A 16322-nucleotide genomic window follows, 5' to 3' on the forward strand; every position below is an offset into this window, starting at 1 on the left:
ATGAAGACTGCAGGTTAGGAAGGCGGTGCTGAGTTCGATGGATTTGACTGAGACAAGGTGGGGGGAGGGGAAATGAGGAAACTGGTGAAATCTGAGTTCATCCCTTGTGGTTGGAGGGTTCCTAGGCGGAAGATGAGGTGCTCTTCCTCCAACCGTCGTGTTGTTGTGGTCTGGCGATGGAGGAGACCAAAGACCTGCATATCCTTGGTGGGGTGGGAGGGGGAGTTATTTAAAACCAGTTACACAGTTGTACTGTTATGCACATTGTGAGCCTCATCAAACACCGAGTTATCCAGTGTGCAAATAATTGTACACTGCTATAGTGTATTATTCATAGTTTGAGAATGGTTATACACGATTGTCACGTGTTATTCACAATGTGAGCATGAGTATACACTGCTATGGTGTTTTATTCATTGGGACATGATTATGCAATGTTGTGTTCCATTTATCATGTCACAAGTCACACGACACCAGGTTATAGTGCAACAGGTTTACTTGAAATCACAAGCTTTTACAGCACTTCTCCTGCATCAGGTGAAGATTTCTGACCCTATCCACCCCGGTCCAACACTGGAATGTCCACACCATATTTCCCATGTGGAAGTGGTAACAAACTGTTATAGTGGGTCATCCAGTTTGAGAAACACTATGCACTGTCAGTTGTTGTTCACAGTGGGAGAGTGATGATACACTATTATAGTGTATTATTCAGTGTGACAGTCATTCCTCCGTATCCGCAAACTCACAAATTTGCCTATTCATGCAAAAGAAAAAGTAACCAGTCATTCAAAATCCTCAAGCAAAACTCACCTATCCATTACCATTTTCACTTACATACCGATCTTGCTCTCACTCTCCGACTTGGTCCATGATCTTCCACTCAACCCTCGGCAAGTAAGGGCAAAGATGCTGGGTAGGATGAACAGGTTGAGGACATCCACCAGATGGAAGTAGAGGAGGAGGGCACATCATCCGGGGTAAATCCCTGGGAGGCAGACACATTTGCACTGTTCTCCCCCTCCCCACCCAGTAATCAACCATAGTCTCCCCCAACAACGCCCCACCTTGTAAGCAGAACTTCTCACCTTTATCGGTAAGTTACTATACACTCCGTTTGTTTTTAATATTTTACTCTATTAATATTAAATTTCATTTTAGACATTTTAGGTGTTTATTATTTTAACCCAAAAAAACCCCAAAATAATAGGCAAAAAGCCACAATCTTGGGGAGTGGGAACCTAACCCTATTTTTACCGACGTTTTCAAGCAACACACTCTCAAATTCATCATTTACGGGGATTTCCAGGAATGCAGATATGGAGGAATGCCTGTATACTGTTGTGTTATTCTCAATTTGAGAATGCTTATACTGTACATAGTTATCATATGTTATTTGATCTGTGAACATTATTATGCAATGCTATAGTGTATTGTTGACAGTGGGATGTGATTATGCATTATTATTATGCTGGGCCCTCTACTTTTTGTCATTTACATAAATGATTTGGATGTGAGCATAAGAGGTACAGTTAGTAAGTTTGCAGATGACACCAAAATTGGAGGTGTAGTAGACAGCGAAGAGGGTTACCTCAGATTACAACAGGATCTGGACCAATGGGCTGAGAAGTGGAAGATGGAGTTTAATTCAGATAAATGCAAGGTGCTGCATTTTGGGAAAGCAAATCTCAGCAGGACTAATACAGTTAATGGTAAGGTCCTAGGGAGTGTTGCTGAACAAAGAGACCTTGGAGTGCAGGTTCAGAGCTCCTTGAAAGTGGAGTCGCAGGTAGATAGGATAGTGAAGGCGGCGTTTGGTATGCTTTCCTTTATTGGTTAGAGTATTGAGTACAGGAGTTGGGAGGTCATGTTGCAGCTGTACAGGACATTGGTTAGGCCACTGTTGGAATATTGTGTGCAATTCTGGTCTCCTTCCTATCGGAAAGATGTTGTGAAACTTGAAAGGGTTCAGAAAAGATTTACAAGGATGTTGCCAGGGTTGGAGGGTTTGAGCTATAGGGAGAGGCTGAACAGGCTGGGTCTGTTTTCCCTGGAGCATCGGAGGCTGAGGGGTGACCTTATAGAGGTTTACAAAATTATGTGGGGGAATGAATAGGATTAATAGACAAAGTCTTTTCCCTGGAGTCAGGGAGTCCACAACTAGAGGGCATACGTTTCGAATGAGGGGCAAGATATAAAAGAGACCTAAGGGGCAACTTTTTCACGCAGAGGGTGGTACGTGTATGGAATGAGCTGCCAGAGGATATGGTGGAGGCTGGTACAATTGCAACATTTTAGAGGCATTTGGATGGGTATATGAATAGGAAGGGTTTGGAGAGATATGGGCCGGGCGCTGGCAGGTGGGACTAGATTGGGTTGGGATATCTAGTCGGCATGGACGGGTTGGACCGAAGAGTCTGTTTCCATGCTGTATATCTCTATGACTCTCTGACTGTATTGTGTCATTTACCTTGTGGAAGTGATTATTTATTGTTACAGTGTTATTCACAATGTGAGAATGATAACACTTGTTATTGTGTGTTATATGCAATGTGAGAGTGATTTTACATTTTCATAGCGCTATTCAGGTTGACAGAGCAATTATGCAGCATTATAGCGTGTTATTCAGTGTGAGAATGATTATACACGGTTATAGTTTGTTATTCTGAGTATGATTAGATACTGATATAATGAGATATTCACCATCAGTGATTATACACTGCTATATCAGTTGATTATGTGAATAACACATTGAGTGTGATCATACAAGTTACAGTGTGTTATTTACAACATGAGCATGATTATGTACTATTACATTGTGTTTTTCAGTTGAGAGCGATTATACACTGTTATAGCAAGTTAATCACAGTGTGACTGTGATTATGTATTGTTACAATATTTTATCCATAGTTTGTTGTTTGCAGTGAGTGATTATACAGTTTTATTATGTATTATTCAAGTGTGAAAGTGATTATGCTATTCATAGTGACAGTGATTATATGCCGATTTAATGTAATTTATAGTGTGAGAGTTATTATATACTACTATATTGTTTTCCCAGTGTTAGAGTGATTATTCACTGTTATATTGTTATTTTACATATGAGCCTGATTATAACCGTTATGTTGTGTTTTTCAGTGTGGGGGTGATTATACATTATTATACATGTTCTTCTCAATATGAGAGCTACCATACACTGTTATGTTATTGGGCATTATTCACTGTTCTGATTTTATACTGTTATAATTGACATTCACAGTGTGAAAGTGATTATGTACCGTGATACTGTGTTATTCAGTGTGAGAGTTTTACATGCTTAGTTATTGTGTTTTTGAGTGAGACAGTGATTGCACACTTATTTATCGTGATATTCAGTTTGAGAGTGATTATACACTGTTATTGTGAGTTGTCCATAATGTGAGTGAGAGAATAGACACTGCTAAATTGTATTATTCACAGAATACGACTGATAATATCAAGTTATTGTCAGCTATTCACAATTTGAGAATGACAGTATGCTAATATTCTTTTATTCAGTGTGAGAATGGTTATACACTGTTACAGTGTGATATTCACAATGTGGGAACGATTATGCTCTGCTATATTGCCATAGTATGTGAGTGATTATATCATATTTTAATCTGTTATTCGCAGTGTAACAGTAATCTTACCCTACAGTAAATTGTTATTCATGTTAAGATAGTAATTATAATGTTATAATACAATATTAAGAGCTTGAGAATGATTATCCACTGTTGTATGCTGTTCACAGTGTGAGTGTGATTATACATTGTTATATTGTTTCAGTGTGAGATTGATTCTGCACTCTGATGGGGTATTACTCAGTGTGAAAATCATTACACTGTTATAATGCGCTATTAAGAGTTTGAGAATTATTATCCACTGTTATATTGTCTTATTCACAGTGTAAGAATGATTATTGACTTGTTATGCATTATTCACAGCTTAAGAGTGATTATACAGTTATAGTGTGACATTTAGTGTATGAGAATGATTATCGAATCATAGAACCTGTACAGAGTGGAAACAGCTACTTTGGCCCAACAAGTCCACACCGACCCTCTGAAGAGTAACCCACCCAGACCCATTCTCCTACTCTATTACACTACATTTCCCAGTGACTAATGCACCGCACTTACACATTTCTGAACACTCTGGGTCAATTTAGCTTGGATAATTCATCCTAACTTGTACATCTTTGGACTATGGGAGGAAACCGGAGAATCCAGAGAAAACTCACACAGAACGAGGGGAGAATGTACAAACTCTTCACAGACTGCCACCCTGAGGGTGGAATCAAACCCGGCTTGCTGGCCATTGAGCCACTGTGCCATCCTTGAGCCATTGTGGGATTGGAGGGGCAGGTGAAGTCCAGCAGAAAACAAAACAAAGCCCTCCGACTCTCCCACCGCACCCATTGTCAGAACAGGCAAGAGGTTCGGTCTTGGGGGTGACCTACTGCAGCGTCACCAATGGAACCCGTTTGTTGGGAGTGTTGGTGCCGTCCCTAGTGCAGGACATGAACCTCTGCCCGCACTCGAGGCAGCTGAAGGGCCTATCCCCAGTGCGGACACACCAGTGGGCCAGCAGATGGGAGGAATTGCTGAAGGCCTTCCCACACTCAGGGCAGAGGAAGGGCCTGTCTCTGGTGTGGACCCACCAGTGGGCCACAAGGTGGGACAAGCGGGTGAAGCCCTTCCTGTACTAGGAGCAGCTGAATGGCCTCTTCCCAGTGTGGACCAGCTGGTGCCTCAGTAGGTGGGAGGAATTGCTGAAATCCTTCCCACACCCGGGGCAGGAGAACTGCCTCTCCCCAGTGTGACTGCGCTGATAGTCTCCAAGGTAGAAAGGACATTGAATCCTTTCCAGCAGTCACCACACTTCCACGGCTTCACCCCGGGGTGGGATTCCTCAGGTTTCTCCATGGCCGAAGTTTCAGCCGCACACAAGTGTATGTACAGCTCCTCCCTGCCATGAATTCCTCTTTCTAGGCCATTTTACACCGTTATATTCTATTATTCATGGTATGAGAGTGATTATATGCTTTTAGTGGGTTATTCAGTTTGAGTGTTGATTTGCTATTATTGTGTGCGATTTAGAGTATGACAGCAATTATACAGTTATACTATTTCATTGCCATTGTGCATGATTAAATACTGTTACAGTATGTTATTCAGAATGTGAAAGTGATTAAACATTATTATATTGTGCTGCTTAGTGTGAAATTGATTATGCATTGTTATAGGGTATTATTCAGTGTGAGAGTGGTTGTAATGTTGTGATGTGACAGAGTCATAGAGATGTGCAACATGGAAACAGACCCTTCGGTCCAACTTGTCCATTCGAACCAGATATCCCAACCTAATCTAGTCCCACTTGCCAGCACCCGGCCCATATCCCTCAATTCCTTTCCTATTCATCTACTCGTCCAGATGCCTTTTGAATATTGCCAATTGTACCAGCCAACCACTTCCTCTGGCAACTCATTCCATACACGTACCACCCTCTGCGTGAAAACAATTGCCCCTTAGGTCTCTTTTATGTCTTTCCCCCTCACCCTAAACCTATGCCCTCTAGTTCTGGACTCCCCATCTCAGGGAAAAGACCAGGGCTTGACCCTATCCATGCCCTTCTTGATTTTATAGACCTCTATAAGGTCACCCCTCAACCTCCAACACTCCAGGGAAGACAGCCCCAGTCTATTCAACCTCTCCCTTTCGCTCAAATCCTCCAACCCTGGCAACATGCTTGTAAATCTTTTCTGAACCCTTTCAAGTTTCACAACATCCTTCCAATAGGAAGAAGACCAGAATTGCACGCAATATTCCAAAGTAGCCTAATCAACATCCTGTACAGCCACAATGTGACCTCCCAACTCCTATACTCAATACTCTGACCAATAAAGGAAAGCATACTAAACACCTTTACTATCCTAGCTACCTGCGACTCTACTTTCAAGGAGCAATGAACCTGCACTCCAAGATCTCTTTGTTCAGCAATACTCCTTTAGGACCTTATCATTAAGTGTATTAGTCCTGCAAAGATTTGCTTTCCCACAATGCAATGCCTTACATTTATCTAAATTAAACTCCATCTGCCACTCCTCAGCCTACTGGCCCATTTGATCAAGATCTGTTGTAATCGGAGGTAACCTTCTTCGCTGTCCACTGCACCTCCAATTTTGACGCCATCTGCAAACTTACTAACTATACCTCTTAAGCTAATATCCAAATCATTTATATAAATGACAAAAAGTAGTGGACCCAGCACCGATCCTTGTGGCACTCCATTGGTCATAGGTCTCTAATCTGAAAAACAACTATTCACCACCACCTACCTTCTACTTTCGAGCCAGTTCTGGAAAAGGTTAATTCTCCCTGTATTCTATGAGATCTAACTTTGCTAATCAGTCTCCCATGGGGAACCTTGTTGAATGCCTTACTGAAGTCCATATAGATCATGTCCACCGCTCTGCCCTCATCAATCCACTGTGATGTTATAGAGTCATAGAGATGCACAGCATGGAAACAGACTCTTCGGTCCAACATGTCTATGCCGACTAGATATCCCAACCCAATCTAGTCCCACCTGCCAGCACCCGGCCCATATCCCTCCAATCCCTTCCTATTCATATACCCCCAATCCCTTCCTATTCATATACCCATCCAAATGCCTCTTAAATGTTCCATATGTACCAGTCTCCACCACTTCCTCTGGCAGCTCATTCCATACACATTACACCCTCTGCGTGAGAACGTTGCCCCTTCGGTCTCTTTTATATCTTTCCCCTCTCACCCTAAACCTACGCCCTCTAGTTCTGGACTCCCTGACCCCAGGGAAAAGACTTTGCGTATTTACCCTGTCCATGCCCCTCATAATTTTGTAAACCTCTTTGGTATGCTTTCCTTTATTGGTCAGAGTATTGAGTACAGGATTTGGGTGGTCATGTTGCAGCTGTACAGGACATTGGTTAGGCCACTGTTGGAGTATTTCATGCAATTCTGGTCTCCTTCTTATAGGAAAGATGTTGTGAAACTTGAAAGGGTTCAGAAAATAGTTACAAAGATGTTGCCAGGGTTGGAGGATTTGAGCTATCGGGAGAGGCTGAACAGGCTGGGGCTGTTTTCCCTGGAGCGTCGGAGGCTGAAAGGTGACCTTATTAAGAGTTTGAGAATGATTATTCAGTCGTACCATATTATGTACAGTGAGGGTGATCATATACTGTTACCCTGTGTTAGCCAGACTGAGAAAGTGATTATACACTATTCTAGCGGGTTAAACACTGTTTGAGAGTGATTATACTGATATGGTGTGTTTTTTCACACTAAAAGAGTCATTATGCAATGTTGCAGTCTGAGATTAAAACTTTGAGAGTGATTACGATCTGTTAGTGTGTGCGAGTGACTATATACAGTTATTGTGTGTTGTTCAGGGCGTAAATGTTTCTACCAAGTTGTGGTAGGCTTTTCATGGTGTGAAAGTGATTAACCAATGTTAGCATGTTTCTCACAATGCTGAAAATGTGTTGCTGGAACAGCGCAGCAGGTCAGGCAGCATCCAGGGAACAGGAGAATCGACGTTTCGGACATAAGCCCTTCTTCAGGAACACAACAATGATTCCTGAAGAAGGGCTTATGCCCGAAACGTCGATTCTCCTGTTCCCTGGATGCTGCCTGACCTGCTGCGCTGTTCCAGCAACACGTTTTCAGCTCTGATCTCTAGCATCTGCAGACCTCACTTTCTCCTCATGTTTTTCACAATGTTGTGTGCTGTGTGTTAGTCCTAGTGCATGTGCAAATATGTGATGTTATGGTTGTTATTCATGTTGTGAGAGCTGTGTTACATTGTATTATTCACAGAATGAGTGTAATTAAGCACTGTCATAGTATGTTGTCCACAGTGTGAGAGTGATTATGCACTGGTATGGAGTCTTATTCACAGTGTGAGCATAATTGCACACTGGGGGGAATGAGATTATGCACTGTTAGAGTGTGTTATTTACATCGTCAGAATGATTATACACTGTTATAGTGTTATTTCCGGTATAGAATTGCTATACGTTGCTATATTGAGTTATTCATAGTGTGAGAGTGATTAAACATTGTTATGGTATATTGTCCACAGTCTAAGCATGATCATACACTGTTATTCACTTTATGAAGGTGAGTATACATTCTTTCAGTACATTATTCAAAGTATGAGTGGTTATACACTGTTATAGTGTGTTATTCACAGTGAGAGTGATTATTCATTGTTGTATTGTGTTATTCAGTGTGAATTGCTGTACATTGCTATTGTGGTATTTACAGTTTGAGGGATTATTCACTGCTATAATGTGTTATCAGTGTGAGTGATTATGCAGTCATATTATATTGTTCACAATACTTGTGAAATTATACCAAATTCTAGTGTCTTATTCAGAGTGTGAGACTGATTATAATGTTGTTGTGTTATTCACAGTTTGAGAGTCATTATGCACTGCTGTGATATGTTATCCATTTACTGAGAGTCAGTATACACTGTTGTAGTATGATTCACTCTGTTATAGCATGTTTTTAATACACTTATGATATGTGGGTGTCTCTGGTTAGGCCAGCATTTATTAGCCAGAGGGCAGTTGTTGATGTGCAATCACATGTAATCCAGACTAGGTCAGGATGACAGATTTTCTTCCCTACAGGCCATAAGCAAAACAGATGTGTTTTTTTTCCCTGACAATCAACAATGATTTCATCATCATCATTAGACTCTCAATACCAGATTCAACTCATCTATTGTGGTGGGATTCAAACTTCAGTCCCCTGAACATTAGCTAAGTTTCTGGATTAATGGCCTATTGGTAATACCACTAGGCTATGATCTCCCCACAGGGTACTGTGAGAGTGATTATCCACTGTTTTAGTGCGTTATTCACAGTGCGAGAGTGATTATACACTGTTGTAGTTTGTTATTCACAGTGAGAGTTAATATGAAACATTATAGTGTATTATTCACGGTACAAGAGTCACTGTACACTATTATATTGTGTTATCCCCACTGAGAGTGATTATTTTGGTTATTGTGTTATTTACAGTGTGAGATTGATAGTACACTCTGACAGTGTGGTTTCCATGTACTGAGACTCAGTATACACTGTTATAATGTCTTATAAATAGTACGAGAGTAATGAACACTGTTATGGTGTGTCATTCACAATGCCAGCATGATTATACAATTCTGTAGTTATTCACAGCTGGAGTGTGATTGTACACTGTGTGAGTCATTAAACATGGTATAGCATGTTATCTACAGTTTAAGTATGACTGACTAAAGACTGATATACTGTGTTGTTCACAGTATGAGTGCATATATACTTACATTGTATTATTCAATGATAACGATCATGTACTATTCACAGTGTTATGGTAATCATAGTTATAGTATTATTCAGTGTTAGAATCATTATGCATTTGTACTGCATTGTTCAGTGTGAGAGTAATTGTACACTGTTATGGTGTTACTTGGCAAATTGAGTTATCTTACACTGTTATACTGTTTTATTAACAGTGGGAGAGTGATTATACAATGTGCCAGTGTGCTATTTAAGTTTGAGAATTATTATATATTGCTATAGTGTATTATTCCGTGTGAGAGTGATTATGCACTGTTATAGTATGTTGTTCAGTATGCATAATAGTACACTGTTACATTGTATTATTCACCATACTACGGTGATTATGTCGTGTTATTCACTGTGTGAGAAACATTATGCATTGTTGTGTTATTCACACTGTGAAAGCCATTATACACTGTTGTAGTGTGTTATTCAAAGTGAGACTGAATATGCAATGTTACACTGGTATTTGCAGAATATGTGCTAAACACTTAAATTCAGAACTGGTGAGTATTATACAGTGTCTTATTTACCATGTACAGCAAGAATGTGAGAGTGATTATGCACTATTATAATAAGCTATTCAGACTGAGAATGATTATACACTTCTAGTCAGTTACTCATAAATTGGGGATGATTATACATTGGTATAGTGTGTTTTTCAGTTTGAGTGACTGTGCACTGTTATACTGTGTTTTTCACAATGTGAGAGATTATACACTTATAATGTATAATTCCAAGTGTGAGTGACTGTACTCTTATATTTTGTTATTTATGAGTGATAATGCACTGTTGGAGTGTTATTCAGTGTAAGAGTCCTGATACACTGTGTTATTCACTGTCACAGTGATTATCTACTGTTATAATATTTCATTCACAGTATGAGAAACACTATGCACTGCTAAGGTATCTTATTTACACTGCGAGTCACTATGTTGTAGTATGCTATTCACAGTGAGAGCGAATGCAATTTTTTGGTGTTTTTTTCATTGTTAGTGTGTTAGGCATGTACTAAACATCAATATGCACTATTACATTAGCATATTCACACCGATTATGCAATGCTATATTGTATTATTCACAGTGAGAGTATGATCATAGTTCGTTGTGTTAATCACAGCCTGATGGTGATTATGTATTGTCATAATGTTATTCACATTGTGAGCATGATTATACTTCATGATTACACAGTACGAGGGAGATTTTGTTTATCACAGTATGAGAGAGATTTTGCACTGTGTCATTCAGTGAGATTGATCATACACTGTTAGTGTTAGGATTATTGTATATTATATAGTGAGTGATTCTACACAATTACAGTTCGAGTTCCTCACTTTTTGTGTCAGTATACAGTGATGTATATTGCATTCAGTGTGAGAGTAGTAATGTGGGATATGCAGAAAATAAGATTAGTACAGTGCTACAGTATGTGTGATACTCAGCACACGTGTTGCAATACAGTTATGGTGTTATATACATTGTGGCTATACTTAGTCATACTGTTATGTATAATCAGTCTTTAAACAGTTAATACAGTGTGCGATTATGCACACTTAGATTATACACACTAAGATTAATAATCATTATACTGTGTAAAATTTGCAAGTGCTTGGATACAGTATGTTATTCTACAGATTTAGTGTTATGTGCAAAGTGAAGAGTTTATAAACTGAGTGTGTGTTATACAATAACTGATTATAGTTATTCAGTGCGATAGATTAGATCGTTATTGCATGTATTGTTCAGAGAGTATGTTATGTGCAATGTGAAAGATTATACTCAATGTTTTATGCACACTGTTAGTGATGATACATAGTGCACATTAAAACTATGTGTAATCGTCCTCACGTTGGACAAAGTGTTTTAAGTGCATATGAGGGTGACTGAACATTGTTGTGGTGTATGTACAGTACAGGCATGATTACACATACATTGTAGGATGAGACAGCGATTATGATTCAATTTTGGGTGTTTGTGATTACAGTTATCTAATTGTAGGCTGTTGACCATTTTTAAGGAATTTTCAGACACCAGCTTATTAGATAAAGTATGCAACTATTAGAACTGAGGAAGGTTTACTTATGTTGGGCCTGTGCTCACTAAAATTTAAAAGATTGAAGGGGGATCTGATTGCAAGGTATGAAATTCTAAAAGGGCTAGACAGAGTAGATACAGGGAGGATGTTTTCCCTAGCTGGCGAGTCTTGAATCAGAGGTCACAGCCTTGGGATGTGGGTATTACCATTTAGGACTGTGTTGAGGAAAAATGTCTTCACTCAAAAGGTAGTGAACCTTTGGAATTCTCTACCACAAAAGACTATGGAAGTCAAGTCACTGCAATATTCAAGAAAATGGTTGCTGCCAAGAGAGGGGCTGCATTGTCCTGGTTGCTGTCAATGTTCTTGAATGCTGTTGGAGCTGTGCTCATCCAGCCAAATGGTGAGTATTGCATCACTCTCCTGATTTGTGCCTTGTAGATGTTGCTAGGCAGGCTTTGGCAGACACAAAGTGAGCTCCTTGCCACAGAATGCTTTGGCAGACACAAAGTGAGCTCCTTGCCACAGAATTCCCAGCCTAGTGTTGTCAGTACAAGAGTTGAAACTTTATTGCTGGAACAGCACAGCAGGTCAGGCAGCATCTAGGGAACAGGAGATTCGACGTTTCGGGCACAGGCCCTTCTTCAGGAAGGCCTGTGCCCGAAACGTCGAATCTCCTGTTCCCTGGATGCTGCCTGACCTGCTGTGCTGTTCCAGCAATAAAGTTTCAACTTTGATCTCCAGCATCTGCAGACCTCACTTTCTCCTTGTCAGTACAAGACCAGGTTAGAGATCCTGTTCACTTTCTCGTGAATGATTTTATGACCAGTCCCTGCTTGAGGGTCCCCAATCAGTTACAATTCTGGTTAGGATATCCTTAAATGCTTATATTTCCAGAAAGAGATTTAAAGAGGCTCCTCTTCTTAATTCAACCCCTAATCTATTTATTAATTTACAAAGGATCCCTTCCAAGAAAAGGTCTTTACTATAAGAAAAATAATAAATGTGTTACAAATACTCAGATTATAAATGTGTACTGAATAAAAAGCTATCAGTTATATGTATCACACTTTATTTTGCATGAATCGTAGATGGTGGAATATTCTGGTTTTCAAATTGGATGGTACCAGAAACACCAAACATTGGTTGTGAAGCAATTGGTTGAGATTCTTAGATCTGCAAGGCAGCAGATGGGCTTTATTTTCCCCCTATTTCCTCAGTAATGGAGTATTTCTTTACCTGCAACATAAGAGACACCAGCTGCACTCAAGTTGTGACCTAGACAACATATCAGGGGTTGCTGTTGGATTTTAACCCTGGAAGGGTAAAGTACAAAAATATCTACAGTTCAGGACATAATCAATGAGAACGTTCTGGTGTTCTGGTGAGCTCCAATTTTTTTGCTAGCCATAGGAAATTACAATCTAATTTGGAAAGTTGCCATTTGAAGATGGTAGAGTTTCAGGTGTGTGATTTTCAGAGATTCCTCTCAGAGCTTTCATCACTGAATTTACAACTACAGTCATGTACTCTTAAAAAAATACTGTTTAAAAGTTCAATATTTAAGTAATCTGGGGATATGATCCATTGTCATGACAATGGTAACCCCCAGGGTGTTGATGATTTGTTAGATGGTAGCCCCATTGAAACAAGATTATGGTCGGAATTTCGCTTGTTGAAGATGGTCACTGCTTGGCACTTTTATGGCCCAAATGTTACTTGCCACCTTTCAGTCCAAACCTGGATGTTGTCCAGCTCTTGTTACATGTGGACATGGATTGTTTCAGTGTCTTGAGGAGTTGTGAACGGTGCTAAACATTGTACAATCATCAGCGAAACACCTCATCTCTGACCTAATGATGGAAGGAAGGTTATTGATTAAACAGCTGAAGAAATTGTTGCTTGGACACTATCTTGAGAAACAAGAGCTCTTGAGGCAGTGTCCCTATCTCTGGGCCAGAACTTGAATTTCAAGTTTCATCCGCTCATAATATGACTGAACAGGTTGTTTAAAAATATCACTCCCTGAGGAACCCCTGGAGAGATGTCCTGGGTCAGAGATGATTGACCAACAACAACAACAATCTTATGTGCTACATTTGACCCCAACTAGGGGAGATTTTACACCCAATTTGTATTGGCTCGTTTTACTCTGGCTGCTTAATTCCACGCAAATGCAGCCTTGATGGCAAAGGCCATTACCTTGTCCCTGATTATTAGCTTTGTCGAAGCCTGTAAGCAGGTCAGCAAAGTGGCCCTGGAGGTACCCAAACTGGGCATCATTGTGCAGGTTATTGTTGAGTATATGCTGCTCGATAGCACTGTTGATGACACCTTCCATTGCTTTACTGATCAATGAGAGTAGACAGATGGGGCAGTAATTGGCTGGGTTGGATTTGATCTTTTTGTGCACAGTCAGAAGTCACACAACACTAGGATGTAGTCCAACATGTTTATTTGATTTCACAAGCTTTTGGAGCATAGCCCCTTCATCAGGTGCTATTGATTTTGTTCCCCGTAGTCCAACATCAGCACCTCCACATTTTGTATACAGGACATACATGGATCATTTTCCACATTGTTGGTTAGAGGATATGTTTTATCTGTACAGAAACAGCTTGGCTGAGGTGCAAAAAAGGTTCTGGAGCACAAATCTTAGTATAATTGCTGGAATATTATCAGGGCCTACAGCCTTGCAGGATCCAGCACTTCCAATTGTTCTCAATCTCAAGTAGAATGAATCGATCTGCCATCTGTGATACTGGACCAGTAGAGGAAGCAGAGATGAATCATTCCCATGTCACATCTGGCTGAAAATGGTGTGCTATATAAGAGTGATTAAATAGTTATTGTGGCTGTTGTCTACAGGATAAGAGGAATTACACAGTTATGTACAGCCTGAGAATGGTTATACATAGTCATCACTATTAGTATGCACAGTTTGAGAATGTTTATACAATTATTACCTGTGTTATGTACAGCATATGGGTTATATCCAGTCAGCATGTTCATATATGGTCTGTAAGTAATGATGCAAAGTTATAGTGGGACAATAGCAATTCCAAGCAAATATAGAGTGACAGTACATCTGATGGGCTGATGAGAGAGTAATTACATACAGTTACATTTTGTGCTGTGTATAATTTGAGGGTGATTATGTACAGGCTTTTTGTGTTACGTAAAGTGTATGCAATTACTGCCGAGTATGCAATGTATGGTGTGCGATAACAATTAACTTGTGTTTGAATGAAGTGTTTATGCACAATTAGGAAGTGTTTGTGCTCACAAACCTTTTTTTGTACGTACATACAGTTTTTGGTCAATGTCCCATTTACATTCTCCATCTGTTTTCCGTGGCTTGTTTCTGCTGTTCACCTAATTCTGATCTCTTTCCAGGGTCGTAAAGGCCGGCCTGGGCTACCTGGTGCTGATGGGTTACCTGGCCCTCCTGGTTCATCACTCATGCTGCCAGTAAGTAATTGTGTTAGGGCAGAGAGAGAAAGCAGGCATTACTGCTTTTCCATTCGGATGTTCTGCAGGAGTTCCTGAGGCTGATCCTAAAATCTGCCTGTGTTGAGCACCACTCCCTCCACTTTGACACAGGGATATTATCTTCACCATATTTATCTGCAGGAATACCATGCCCCCATGGATGGGGCTCAAGAACGACGCAGCAAGTGACTTGAAAATGACAGGAAGTATTGGAGTATTAAAGTACTTGGAAAATCATAGACTTTTAAAAAAATGTGGTGTATTTCAGAAATTATTGGAACCATAGTATTACACTATACAAAAGAGGCCCTTCAGCCTATCAGGTACTGCAAAAAGAAAAGCTACCTACACTAGTCCCACTAAGCCCATAGCCTTGAATGTTATGACAGTTCAACTGCTCATCCAAGTTCTCATTAAAAAGTTTGAGGTTTCCCACCTCAACTACCCTCCCAGGCAATGTATTCCAGACACCCACCCACCACCCTGAGGTGAAAATGTTTTTCCTCAAATCTCCTCCTGCCTTTCACTTTAAAATTATGCCCCATTGTTATCCACCCTTTGACTAAGGGGTCTGCTAACTGCTTCTTTTTCACCTCAATGTCCATGCCCCTCAATCTTATACACATCTATCTGGCTCTCCCCCCTCCCTCCTTCCCTCCTTCTTAGCCTTTTCTGCTCCAAAGAAAACAACCGAAGCCTATGCAGTCTCTCTTCAGAGCTGAAACGCTCCATCCCAAGGCAGCATCTTTGGTCAGTCTCCTCTGCACCCCATCCACGTGGTTGCTGCTGGACCCAGGAGGGTGCGCATGCGCGCGCCCGCTCCGGGGACGATGTGGAAGCTGACCGACCCCGACCATGTACAACCCCCACCCACACCCCCACCCCCACCCCCCACACACACACCGCCGTTTTGGGGGGTGGGGGCGGGTTGTTGAGCTGAAGTCGCCGCCGCCGTTCTCCTACCTGTGTGGCGTAGACGCGTACAGTATATACCCGTGTTTGTTCTCTTCCCCGTTCCCAGTTCCGATTCGGCGCCAGTGGAGGTGACAAGGGGCCGGTGGTGTCCGCGCAGGAGGCCCAGGCGCAGGCGATCTTGCAGCAGGCTCGGGTGAGTTCGACCCACGGTCCCGGACTGATCGCGCGGGGTTGGGGGCCAGCCTCATCCTCGACCTTCCTTTCGCAGCGAGCACCGGCTTGCGTCAGGCACCAGGTTGCCTTTGACGGGCGGTTTTCGCCGCCAATGGCGGAGGAACCTGGCGACAGGGAGACACCGTGTGTGGGCGGGGGGGCGGGGCGGGGGGGAGGTGAGAGAGTGCGCGTGACCAACGGCACTGCGTTCTCAGGGACCGCCCCTTTGTTTTCCTTTTCAACTGTCTCGGCTCGCGCCTCCTGAAGGGGGCG

At 41.3% G+C, this 16322-nt stretch overlaps 1 protein-coding gene across 1 annotated transcript in view; it reads left to right on the forward strand.

The window, feature by feature from the left end:
- LOC122541220 (collagen alpha-1(V) chain-like) overlaps positions 1 to 16322 on the forward strand; it is a 249088-nt gene that overhangs the window by 125779 nt on the left and 106987 nt on the right. The window contains exons 9-10 of the mRNA XM_043677844.1: positions 14826 to 14900; positions 15943 to 16029. Of these exons, the coding sequence (XP_043533779.1) occupies positions 14826 to 14900; positions 15943 to 16029 (162 nt within the window). The remainder of the gene's footprint in view (positions 1 to 14825; positions 14901 to 15942; positions 16030 to 16322) is intronic.

This window comes from Chiloscyllium plagiosum, chromosome 37, assembly GCF_004010195.1.
Source record: "Chiloscyllium plagiosum isolate BGI_BamShark_2017 chromosome 37, ASM401019v2, whole genome shotgun sequence".
In the NCBI taxonomy this organism is placed as follows: Eukaryota; Metazoa; Chordata; class Chondrichthyes; order Orectolobiformes; family Hemiscylliidae; genus Chiloscyllium; species Chiloscyllium plagiosum.